This window comes from Aristolochia californica, unplaced genomic scaffold (genome assembly GCF_029961685.1).
Source record: "Aristolochia californica isolate CCGP_79_NKW_82.1479 unplaced genomic scaffold, dmAriCali1.0.hap1 SCAF_4, whole genome shotgun sequence".
Taxonomy (NCBI): domain Eukaryota; kingdom Viridiplantae; phylum Streptophyta; class Magnoliopsida; order Piperales; family Aristolochiaceae; genus Aristolochia; species Aristolochia californica.
This window is the reverse complement of record NW_027182103.1, coordinates 41,468,328-41,480,572: the sequence shown is the minus strand read 5'-3', so window position 1 is coordinate 41,480,572 and position 12,245 is coordinate 41,468,328. Positions and strand designations below refer to the sequence as shown.

The following is a 12,245-nucleotide window of genomic DNA, read 5'->3' as shown; positions in this document are numbered from 1 at the left end:
ACTGGCCTGGAACATGCTACTTGGTCCACTCAGATTAGAGACATGATCCATAGCAAAAACGAAAAACGACGCCATTCCAATAAACAACATTTCTTCTTAGTCTCAGATTCTTTGTTAAAGACTTTGGGAGGGCATGCAACAAGAGGATAGTCTCTTACTGGCCAAACCTTGAGTCATACAGCAAGAAAAAGCATCCACCTGCAATGAAGCACCAATAACACAGATCCGCATTGAACCTGCCACCCATAGTAACTCTCTACCACGTCCCATGGAAGATACAGAACCTCCTAGACTGAAAGAAATGATATGCAAAAAATATAAAGAAAGGTGTAATGTGCGGATTATTTACATTTTACCTCTGTAAGAAAACAATATAGTATTACATTTACATCTTTGCTTTCTTCAACTACTGTTACAAACCCTTACACCAATGCCTTCTCTTTTATTGAACCGTTCACTACCTGTCTGTACATACTAGGGTGGCCAGGCACCTGTCCCCTCAACAGACATTGCAAATTCAACGAGTACATACAGTTGTGTATATATAGACATGATTGGATTGGGGTTTCCCTTTCTCGTTTCTCCACTTTCTAGAATGTGCAAAGACCAAGCCTCATTAGAGAAATCCAAAAGCCAAACACATTTTCTTCGAAGATATGGAACCTTCAAGTTGTCTTGCAGGCTTATGACGCAGCTAATAAACAATTGCTACTGGCAGAGCTACCTACCGCACAAGGTAAATCACGAACACTAATCTTCACACTATGGGACCCAGCAGACTCTAGTACCTCGACACATTCCTGCAGATCAGAGTCGCTCACCAACATCACCCATTCATCTTCATCATCCAGGTACTTGAGTTGGAACGATCCACTTGGCAATCTAAACCGTTTGCCAATCTCCTCAAATAATTGAAGGCAACCCAAATTTACCCTAAACTTGAACCTCACAGTGTCTTCATTGTAAGTGGCTTTAATAGATACTAAGCATCCATCATCTCTAGTACACAGTTCTCTATTTGATTGTTCGTGTCTAGTGAAGCTCGGGGAGCTTGATGCACTTTTGTTCATCATGGAGCCGGAGCCATTGGATGAATCTGTCATACCTGATGATGTCGCCCGATGGTGCTCTACAACTCCATCATCTGCATCTAGCCCGACATCCATGTCAGCAGGTACCATGGAGCTTGAGCTTCCTGTCATGACATGATGTTCAGAGCTTTCAAGGATACTAGAACCCCATCTGCTAGAACCCTCCATAAGTAAAAGTTGTTCGGCATCTTTACAGTGGATCCACTGTTTGCCTTCATGGTTAAGCCGGCTTGAAACTCTATCATCAACAGAACCAAACTTAGATGTATTGCAGAATTGTGCTGAAAGCCCTCCTACCTTGTCATTTGACGATCCAGGTCTTGCAACAGATTCCCTATCATATCCACTTATAGAGTAGTCTTCCCCTTCAAACTTCACTGGAATTATGTCTGGAGCTGTCAGACATTCTTGATTCCTCTCTGTTGAATTTTTTTGGCAGGATGAGATATTATTGCTTGCTTCATGGGATGGAGAAATGGAGGTTGTTGCCACAAGACTTCCGGTCATAGGATCATACTTCAATGCTCCTTCCACACCTTGCACAGATTCCATGACTGTTTGAATCTTCCTCAATGACCTATTGACCTTGTTTATCTTACGAGATGGCCACCTTGAGATCCCATGTTGTCGGCATATTCTTTTCAGAGTAGTTGGACAAACTGAAAACTCAAGAAAACTCAGGATTTATAACAAAATCTTTGTAATGAGAAAGTAAAGTGGGAAAATATTAAAGGCAACCATGGGAGTCTAACTTCCTAGAAAGATGCATCAATTGATTTATAAGAATATATAAAATAATAAAAAGGTTGTATTTGAGGATGACTCGAACCTCCAATACTTTTCGCAGCATCCTTGAGACTGCCTGAAAAATACTGTTGAAGAACACTTAAGCTGATGTTCTTTTCAGCTGTACTTCGCTTTTTATCAAGTTGTCTCTTTGGACCGGATGAAGCCTGAAACAAATACAGATGAAAAAATCTATCAACTAAAGTCATCCAATTGTCATCCAACATACATTTTTCTACAGTTGATATGTCACTGGGAAAGATAGAGAGAGAGAGAGAGAGAGAGAGAGAGAGAGAGACCATCTAACTATAGAGTGCAACCTTTCCTAGAGAACTTCTTAGCATTCAAACACATAACGAAAGAAAGAACATAATGATCTTGTAACAATATGATGGACACCACCTCTGTTTCAAAATGACACAGAGGACAGAAGTTTTAGTTTTTGAGAAGAAACTGAAGTTGAATCTTTCACCTTACTGGTAAGCTTGTTAATCTTCAACATGCACAGAGTTGAAGGTAACAAACTCCTCCCAATTTTCTCATATTTTCCACTTAGATCCTCTTTAAGTAATTTTTCCACAAAATGAATCACCACCAAAAAATGCATTTCTGAATTCAATACCTGCTCATGGGATGTCTACTTGGAACCTTTTGGTAGAAAGTAGCCCACTTACCTAGGGGTGGCATCTAGCCGAGCCGAGCCCGAACTTGCCTATGTTCGAGCCGAGCTTGATTTAAATATTTCGAACTCGAGCTCGAGCCTAAAATTGTTATCAAGCTCGAGCCTAATAATTTTAACCGATTTCGAGCCGAGTTTGAGCTTCAACATTCATTTAAAACTTTTCGAAAAATACAAGTCTCGAGTTCGTGCTCCAACATACATTTAAAACTTTTCAAAAAATACATGTCAAATAAATTATACATAAAATTATGCATACATTTTACATAAAATTGGGAATGACCCCAACTTAAAATTGGGCATAAGGGTGGCATCGAATCCAGCTGAGTCCGAACCTTGTTCAAGCCGAGCTTGATTTAAATATTTTGAACTCGAGCTCGACCGACCCTACCCTCGAACCTAAAATTGTAATCGAACTCGAGCCTAATAATTTTAACCGAGTTCAAGCTTAACCTATATTTAATACTCTATATAAAATATATGTCAAATAAATTATATATAAAACTATGCATACATTTTTTAAAAAAATAACAATAGGGGAGGTTCAGGATTGAATTTCAATAATGGATTAGAACGTACCAATATTAATCTTTTTTACTACAAATGTTGTCTAACTTATTTTGTAATTTTTGAATATGGCCATAAATTTACTATAGCCTCCTTAGTGCCCCTAGTTGAAAATTTATATTCTAGATGTTTTTCCTATGATAGATATTTCCAAAAAAAACCTTTAAATAAAATCCTATTACTATTAGTGACTTGTTAGAAAATTACAAGAAATATTTTAAAATTTTCTTAGGAAAGTTATATGGACCTCTTATTGCCTCTTTTTGGAAAATAAATAAAAATTAATAATCAATCTAATATATTACTATACTTATCAATAAATTTTTAATCAAATAAAATGTCAAACACATAATTGCTATGAAAATTGCCTCATGCTAAAAGTATTACAGCAAACTGTCAAATACTTATTCAAAAATTTTCTATATGGTTTTCTAGCCCATCTTGGCAGGAAAATCTTACTTAGAAAATTATATGATTTTTTTAATAAGCATTTTCAATTAGAAAAATGTTTACAAAAAACATGAGACACTAATAGTCCCTAGAAACTTATTTCTACTAAAATGTATTTTCAATTTCTTCAAGAGCCATGAGGAGGAGAGTTTAAAAAAAAAACAAAAAAAAAATCACTTTATGATCTCGCACGAGCGAAAGTCACACACGCGAAATCATCTTCGCATGCGGGGGGGGGGGGGTGTTTGGTTTTCCGCCAAGACGAGGAACGAAGCCGAGGGAAAAGCTTCCAGCGGCGCCGGCGATAACGGCTGCGACAGAAAGGCAAAAGTCGACGGCAACAGAGGCAGCCCGAGGGGCTCGGCGATGACGAGGTGAGGAAGAATTTTCCCCCCTTGCTCCGCTCCCGAATCCCGCCTCTCGTTAAATTAACGAGCCAGCTCGCGAGATTTCAAGCCGAACCCCAATTTGGTCGAGCTCGGCTCGAGATTCGGGTATACCAAATCAAACCGAGCCGCTCGCGAGCCGGCTCATTTCAAAGCAACCCCTACACTTACCTTCCTTTTCTAACTCCAAAAAGAAGGCCTCACACACACAACTCCAGGAATAAGTGGTATGGTCATTCCAATGCCCCTATATCCTGTTCCTCCTCTCCAACCTTTCCTTGCTCCCAAACCCCCTCCCAAAAAAATTGAAATAAAACCTCTCCATCAGCAATTGTTGTGCCAATGATCATCATTTTTTAATTTTTTGAATGATGAGAAATAGACTCCTTTCTAGCAAGAGAATATGCAGCTCATCAAACTCCACTCTAGCAAGAGAATAAGCTAAACAATAGCATATCAAGAGATCCGAAGCCTATTAACTAGGTCTTGACTTCCCTCCTAAAGGAACACAACCAATCGCCTTCCACCTTCAAAGGGCTGGAAAATTTTCTCTAAAGGTTCTCAAAACACAAGGCAATGGTTTCAGCTCCACCTTTGTAGGGTTAATTGTAGCCTTGTGAAAATATGGAATTATCATGAGGACAAAATGCACACCAGATTGCCATGGACCTGGGAGCTTAATAGAGCCAACATGCAGTGTGATCCGATGAGAAATTAGGGAGCACAAAGATTGACCCCCATGTACCTGGGAGCTTAATAGAGCCAACATGAAGTGGGATCTAAGGAGAACTTGGAGAGCATAGAGATTAACGACTTGCCTCCAATTTCCACAGATCAAGACATGGAATTCCATATTCCTTCAAAAGACAAACTCACGAAAAAAATCTGATAAATCGCTCTTTCCATAAGCTTTCCAAGAAAAGAAGCACTATCAAATAAAATTCTTTGGTTTCTCCTTTTCCGGAGACAAATGAAATATAGCTGGGGAAACTTGGATAAAATTCTTAACAAATTAGCGAAAAGCCTAGAGATGAAATGAAGGTCTTTGGAAAAGGTTGGAAGAAGCGCAAATATAAGTCAAGCCATCCCCCTCAAATGAAAGGGGCAATGAAAAATGAGGAGATCAGTTATTTCCAACATGCCAAAACCTTCAAGCTTGTTTGGTTCAGTGCCTACGTCTCCAGCCAAGCCAGTCAATTGTGAGAATACCACTCTTAGTCAAGCACCAACCGAAGGAAAAACAAAAAAGGGAGGCTCCTAAGCTTTTGAGTGAAAAATGAAGGATGACGAGGCTGGGCAAGGAGATTGAGAAGGTCAACTTCTCCAAAAGTTGAGGTCACATCTTTTCTATATATACACAAATACTTTTTGAACGTTGACAACACACACACACACAGTGAGACTTGAAAGCCCAAATCTTTCCAAAAATAAAAAGGTCATAATCCAATTGTTTCAACAAAACTACATTGGTCTCTGGCAATTATAACAAGGTCCAAGATTAACTCCAGCAACCAGAGAATTATCCACACAGCATTTATTCCAAAACTTACTCTAGAGCCATACTCAACAAAGAACAACATCCCAACTAGATAATTAACCTTTAATCTATTTATGAGCCATAGGGAAGAACAGGTGCACAATATCAGCAGCCCACCTTTCTTCGTCTTGAAGATGATATTGCCATGTACAATGTGCTTCAATGAAAGGGCTTTAATTAGTAGGTTAGCCGTACTAAAGTGCTTTTAATCATATCCTCGGAAAAGTGGTAAGAATAGGAGAGCAACAAAGTATTGTTATTTTATTTTATTTTTTATATTGGTTACAAAAATAAAACATACCCAACCAAAGACTTCATATGAATAACCCCTAATCAATTTCATGAACAAGTTCATTTCAAGATTTCAGCACATCCCACTAACTTCAACTAGAATTAGATATATGAATGCCAGGGAAAAACAGTACAATAAAGTTGAGGAAAGTTGAAACTAAAACTTTTCATTGGTATAAACATTTAGGCACTAGAAACCTAAAATTTACAGTTAAATTATCACTGCTGAAAAAACCAGGCATGAATGGTTTGAGCAACCTCCTAACTGTCTTGGAGACACTCGTAGAAAAAACATCCGACATATGACTTGGAGCACAAATGAAGCCCTGTATAATTTAAAATGTAATTGCCAAAGTAGAAGCCTTGACTATTATGAATTACAGACAAAAACCTTCATGTATCTTTTGTGTTGGTTGACCAATGGATCTCAAACAAAAAAAAAAACCCTTTCCCTGATAACACAAGACCAAGAAAATCAGAAGACAACATCTAGCTTACTAATTTTTTCGCATTGTAATGAAAAGCACTATCCTGATATGGTGCCTCTTGTAGCAACATTGCAACGTTGATGCACTTAGCTACTCAGAATAAAGTAAATTTACCTCCTACTAGGTCTAACCAAATTTTCTACAATCTTCTAGAACAAGTTAATTTTCTTGACTTCCACAAGAAAATATGCACATTGATGAGGAGGTCAGAACAGAGGATTTAGTCATCTCAATAAAACCATATGATGTTAGATGAATACAAAGGGAAAACCTAGTTAGGCAGACATATACACTGGTGTTTCTTGGAAACTATCGAGGTAGATTTTTCTAATGAATAGATAGATGTCAAAGAGGTGAATATTGGAATCTCTGTTTTATCCTAACAAACATACAAACAATGAAACATATTAAGACTAATATCTTTAGAGAAATGTAGAAGTCTATGAGGTGTAAGTTGCAATATTGATGCCCAAAGCAAAGGTAAAGTGAAAAGAAACCAGGAATACATTTAAAGAGTACTTAAGATTGTAAAGTACTAATAACTAGCATAAACAGAATTAGAAAGTGTGTTGTCACAGGTGCAAGTAGAAAATCTAATACAGACAGGCCACCACATCTCTAGTTTCTAAAAAGAGAGAGACTACCCATTAGCACATAAACATTGTACACCTTTAAACTTTGGGGGTGTGGGGAGTAGGGAAGGCCATTGTGACACTCCTTGGATTCATCATTAGCATTGTATCTAATACCTGTGTATTAGTAGAACTATGTGAAAGTTGTATATAGCATGGAACAACCAAAGAAGTAACACATAAAGTCAACCCCATAACACCAAACATGCACAAAATAGGAAAATGACAAGGTAAGCACCTGCTCAGGCTGCATATTGATTTCTCCGACATCATTTCCTGGTCTTTTGATTTGCGAAGCCACCTTCGCACTTGGATTCAGTTCTTTAGTCGATAAAATTTGTTGCAAATTTTTTTCAAACACATCCGTCAGATCTAGATTCATTTCTACCTGTTGAATGCTTATTTTGGATTCTTCAGCCTCGCTTAGTTCGGTATGTGAAACTGTCCGCAAACTCCTACAAATTCTTTGCATTGTACTTGAGAGATTGTTTAATAACAATTGCTGCTCGGCACTCCCTTTGCAACTGAGGGGCAGAAAGAACTCTAATATGTAGTCATCATCGCCAGTGTAGGTGCTCCTCAGCCTAATTGCTACAGCAGCATTTAGACCAAACTTACGGGCATGATGTGCTAAGGGATATTCCAATATATCGTACCCTTTCACATCTGAACAGAAAAATGGATGATTGGATTCAAGGGCTTTTCCTGATATGCCTTGCCCTTTTTCGAGGTGATGTTCAATGCATGCATGCACAAAACCATGCATGTTTTCATCATTAACATAGCATGCTGACTCCTGAATACACAGTAACATTTTCTTCCATGGTAAAGCACCATGCTCTATCCCACTCTTTCTAATGAATCCATTACATACCATGTCCGGATATTCACATGGTATCCATGTTAGTGCCAGTGGTAGCCTATGTGCATGACAAACAGCTCTCAAAACATCCATTATTTCCACAAAGGCTGCTTTCTGAGTATTTGAGGAGCTCTGCACATTCATGAAATCACGTTATAAGTTAAGAAATCCTAACTTGTGAGAAAAAAAACCATAAGCAAAATAAATGGTCAACCACCATCCTTACTATGAGTCAATTCAGAAAATTAAGTAAAAAGGGATACCTTCAACTGTGGGTGAACTCGAGCATCAACAGTTCTCAAGTCAACAGCCTGCAAAGTGCAAAATATTCAAGAGATAAGACTATTGCAAATAATTGCCTAACCAACATCCCAAAAAGTTAATAAATAGAATGCATATGGTTATAAGTACCAGATTATCATTTTCTTCTAAGGGATCATGAAATGATGTAGGAGACGAATCAGAGAAAGACCTTGGTATTCCAAAAGTAACCACTTCAATTTTCAAATTTACTAGCAACATTGTCTTTTTAAATGGCCTATTATTTTAACAAAAAGTAATGTATATGGCAGAAGGGTAAAATTTTCAGCAATATAATGGTACATTAAGAAGTTATTACCAAAAAAAATAAAAAAAATCAGTCTGCTAGAAAACATCACTCAAATAATCGAATCCAATAAGCTTTTGAAACCATATGGAACCTTTCTATTCGTGCACCAAATTGGACATTCACTGGTACTGTTAGCTTTTTAGTAGTCAAACTAGAACTACAAAAAGGGAATAAGTTTTTTTAAAACTAGTATGAAAGCATGAGTCAAAAATAAATGCTCTTCTCATTGCTATAAAAAATGCACATATAAAGACCAAAGCAAACAAACTCACCTGAATAGCACGGCAAACAATGTCCATCTCTTGATCAAAATTAGGTTTCTCCTTTGTCGTTACCAGCTCTAGCACCGCGCAACATGACTGATCACAAGGATCAAAAACTGGCACAGCAAGAGATCCACGAACTTCATAATTAAGTGCATAATTAGCCCTCAAATACTCAGCTTTACTATAATATATCACATTTGAAGTCCACTCGGGCATTTTAGATATAAAAACACGTCCAGGAAGCCCAGGGAAAGAACTAGACTTCTCTTTAGCAGAAAAGGTAAAAGCCCTAGAAACTTCACGATAACCAGCTAACACTTGATCTAGTAAATAAGGTTGTTCGTAAGTGCTTAACACAAACTCATTTCCTTGTTTGATAGGAACCCAAACTTGGGCAAGAATTCCCGCACTAGATGTTTCCTTAAACAAAGATAGTGCCCTCAGCATCCTCTCAGAAAGAGACCAGCCAGGAGACCTAGAAATGGAAAGTTTTGCTTTATCAACTTCACAAGGTGGAGACAAAGAGTTAGTGACTCCGTTCATACTTGAATCATCCTTGTTTGGAGCATCAGAAGGCAAACCAAATTGGAAACTGTTGTTTCGAGATATCAATTTAACAACGCAACTTGAGGAGCTTCCAACTGCATTTCCATTCAAACTATCCGTATTTTGGGAGATAAAGTTTGATGGAGCAACAGGCCCATAATTACAGAATGAGGGAAGAATCTGGTCTGCAGTCAAATCGTTGTAATTATCAAAATCCATTAAATCAGTAAGATTAAAAGGATCCTCCTGACCCATGCCACTACTCAAACATCCAAAATTATCCATCTGAGCACGGAGAAAAGCCCAATAACACCCTCCCTTTCCTCTACTTGAGGAAGAGTTTTCCATCACAACAATCAAAGCGCCAAACACACTCTTGATTGAGAGAACAACATGGTTCAATAGACAAGCTCCAGAGGCAGCTATTAAGTTGGACTACTCCAATAAAGAACACAGGAACCCACAACAGAACATGAACAGAAAACCCCAATTTTGGCCATCAAAACAGCAATGAGTGTGAGATTCCAGCAAACTCCATATATATAGGGCAGGAGCACCAGCATGAGACATACAAATGATGAGATACACTGCACTAACCTCGGATTCATGTAACCAGGCAACAAAACCCACCAGCGGAGGAAAATAATAAATCTCAAGCTTGCCAAAACCCGCCAAAATGCATGAATACCCTTTGGATCTCACAAAAACACCCAAAACTTAGATTCATGAAACCCAATAACACCAAACTCTGACCATTACTAAATCCAGCGATTTCCAGCAGCATAACTGCAACAGTTGAGTAGCAGATTCTCACACCTTTCTAATAGTGGAAGATCGTCATCGTCAATTAATTGCAAGTAACAGTTTCCTGCACTAGGGCCTGAAAAACTATCAAGGGATAGGATTAGGATTTAGATCTCTCATATCCCTTGCAACAACAAAATAAAACAAAAAAACAAAAAAAGAGAAAATCTCTTCCAAAATTGAATCACACGATGACCGAAAGCATCATTACCATTATACCCCTCCAAGACATCACAAATAAAAATAGAAATGTTCTCAACTTGACAAGCTGTTAACTGAAGGTGGGCCACACACCTTTCAAACTGACATAACATAATAATTTATTTACTAGACAAGTAAGGGCATTTTAATAATTTCACAACCGATGGAATACCGGAAACTTTTTTGCTGAAAAATGTGAATCTAGGTGTATAAACAGATCGTATTTGGTCCAGATATTGAAATTTCGGATCCAATTTGTTTTTGGATATCCAGATATCCAAAATCTGAATATTCGGGAAACTATCCGAACTAGGATATCCAAATCCCATCAATTCCGATAATATCCAGATCCAAAATCTTGTAATGAAAAGCATAATAAATTTTGGAGAAGCATCCAAAAGCTATGCTTTTCTAATTAGTAGAACTTCATTAACTAAATGTTGAAGAGAAATACTGTAGAAAATTAAATAATATTTTGTTGGTGATGTTCAGAAAGTTGGTGGGATTTCTTTGATCCCTTATTTTTTGTTATATGAGTGAAAAAATAAAATAAAATGGTAAAGAGAATAAATTCCCAAGGCAGAAGATTCAGAGGGTTGTGCTCAACTTCTCAATTTGCAACCAAAAAAAAAAATAAATACTTAGAGAGTAAAGAGAAGAAATAGATGAAGGAAAAAGCTTGGGCGAAACAAAAAAAATTGTTAGTTATGTTTAATTAGGGCGAATGGGCAACAGGTTTGAAATATCAACAAAACATTACACGTAGGAGAAATGTTGTGTTAATCAAGGAGGTGCTTCCAAAGCAATTGAAAATAATTTTTTGAGACCAAATGAAAAAATGAATAACGGAAAACAATCACGAGAAGAGTGTTTGAGGATTGACAATGAAAGTGGTTTATCTCTCTCCAGCTTCCTAATCCATTACCTAGAAGCAAACAGAAGACAAGAACGAACCACAAGAAAATAAAAGGATTTTGTTCAAAAATTAGCAAATAAAAGGTATAAGCAAAATTTCATTTTTCACTCTCTGGAGAAAGAACCCACTGCAAACTGAACAAAGAAGAAAGAGTAATGGGATGATAACTCAATTCAACGACTCCAATCAAAGCAATTAAGAAAAAAAATTAAAGGAACTGCGATTAAGGGTGGCCATTTACTTACCTTAAAAGGGGACAAGAGAATGAAAAATTCACCGTCTTATAGAGATTTGGAGGAACTCATAACGATTCTGGCTGACTGCGAACACGAGGCGAACAAAGAGGAAGGCGAAAATGCAGAGAAGAAAACGAAGAAGAAGCAGAGGCGATGCAGAAGAAATTTCTCGTACAGCTAGAGAATGTAATTCGGCGGCGAGGTGAAGTCATCGTTGAGCCGCGAGGTAGAGCCAGTGGCGACGTGGAGCGCTGTTAGGGTTAGGCAGATAGAATCGAAAACGGTGTGAAATGGGTTGGGGTTATGGGGATCTTGCGGAATGGGGGTATTTCGTTAATTGGATTGAGGTTTTCGGATCCTGATATCCGAAAGGATCCGAAATATCTGAAGTTTCGGATTTTATCCGATTTTTCAGATCAGAACCAGATCGGATCTGTAGCAAACCTAACGGGTGAAACGTGGGGAGGCAACGGCGGCTAGGTGTGCAACTGGATCTGGAATATAAGTTTGGGCATTAGATTCTCACTCGAGTTGTCAATCATTTAATTTTCTTTTTTTATTGCCTTTTATGTCAATTTTTGTCTGGACACCACCCCTCACTCGCGAGTCGCAACCCTGGTTACACCCCTCCTAAAAAATCTGTTCTATCAGATTGAATAATATATTTTTATAAAATAATATTTAAAAAATCTAAAAAATACTAAAATTCCTATAAATATTTTTTAAATGGGCTTAAAAATAAAAAATATATATATATTTGAGTCACACTCATTTTGCAATGTTAATTAGTTGGATTTTGTTTGGATTAAGGGAAATATTTTTAGGAGTAATTGTGTATAATATAATCTAATTCTAATACAAAACAATACCTTAATTGAAAGTGAATTTAATATAGCA

The 12,245-nt window shown here is 37.5% G+C and overlaps 1 protein-coding gene across 2 annotated transcripts; it reads right to left on the bottom strand.

Annotated features, from left to right (window-relative positions):
- Positions 1-206: 206 nt before the first annotated feature.
- Positions 207-11,738, bottom strand: LOC137962637 (protein NLP9-like). Of its 2 annotated transcripts, none has more exons than XM_068809631.1 (6): positions 11,358-11,738; positions 8,652-10,079; positions 8,033-8,080; positions 7,146-7,901; positions 1,921-2,044; positions 207-1,750 (listed from the first exon to the last, which is right to left on the bottom strand). In XM_068809631.1, exons 2-6 carry the CDS (start codon positions 9,537-9,539, stop codon positions 684-686), a joined length of 2,883 nt encoding a protein of 960 aa, XP_068665732.1. In that variant the 5' UTR covers positions 9,540-10,079; positions 11,358-11,738; the 3' UTR covers positions 207-683. The 2 variants fall into 2 exon arrangements, with proteins under 2 accessions (XP_068665732.1, XP_068665734.1); XM_068809633.1 differs by having other exon boundaries at positions 8,652-10,071.
- Positions 11,739-12,245: the final 507 nt, after the last annotated feature.

Bases quoted from the DNA above. Each gene is read 5' to 3' on its own strand.
- LOC137962637 (XM_068809631.1), bottom strand. From the start codon at position 9,539: ATGGAAAACTCTTCCTCAAGTAGAGGAAAGGGAGGGTGTTATTGGGCT. The intron at 7,902-8,032 runs GTATCCCTTTTT...ATGAATGTGCAG, and splicing joins GAGTTCACCCACAGTTGAAG to AGCTCCTCAAATACTCAGAA. The intron at 1,751-1,920 runs GTTCGAGTCATC...TTGAGTTTTCAG, and splicing joins TGCTGCGAAAAGTATTGGAG to TTTGTCCAACTACTCTGAAA.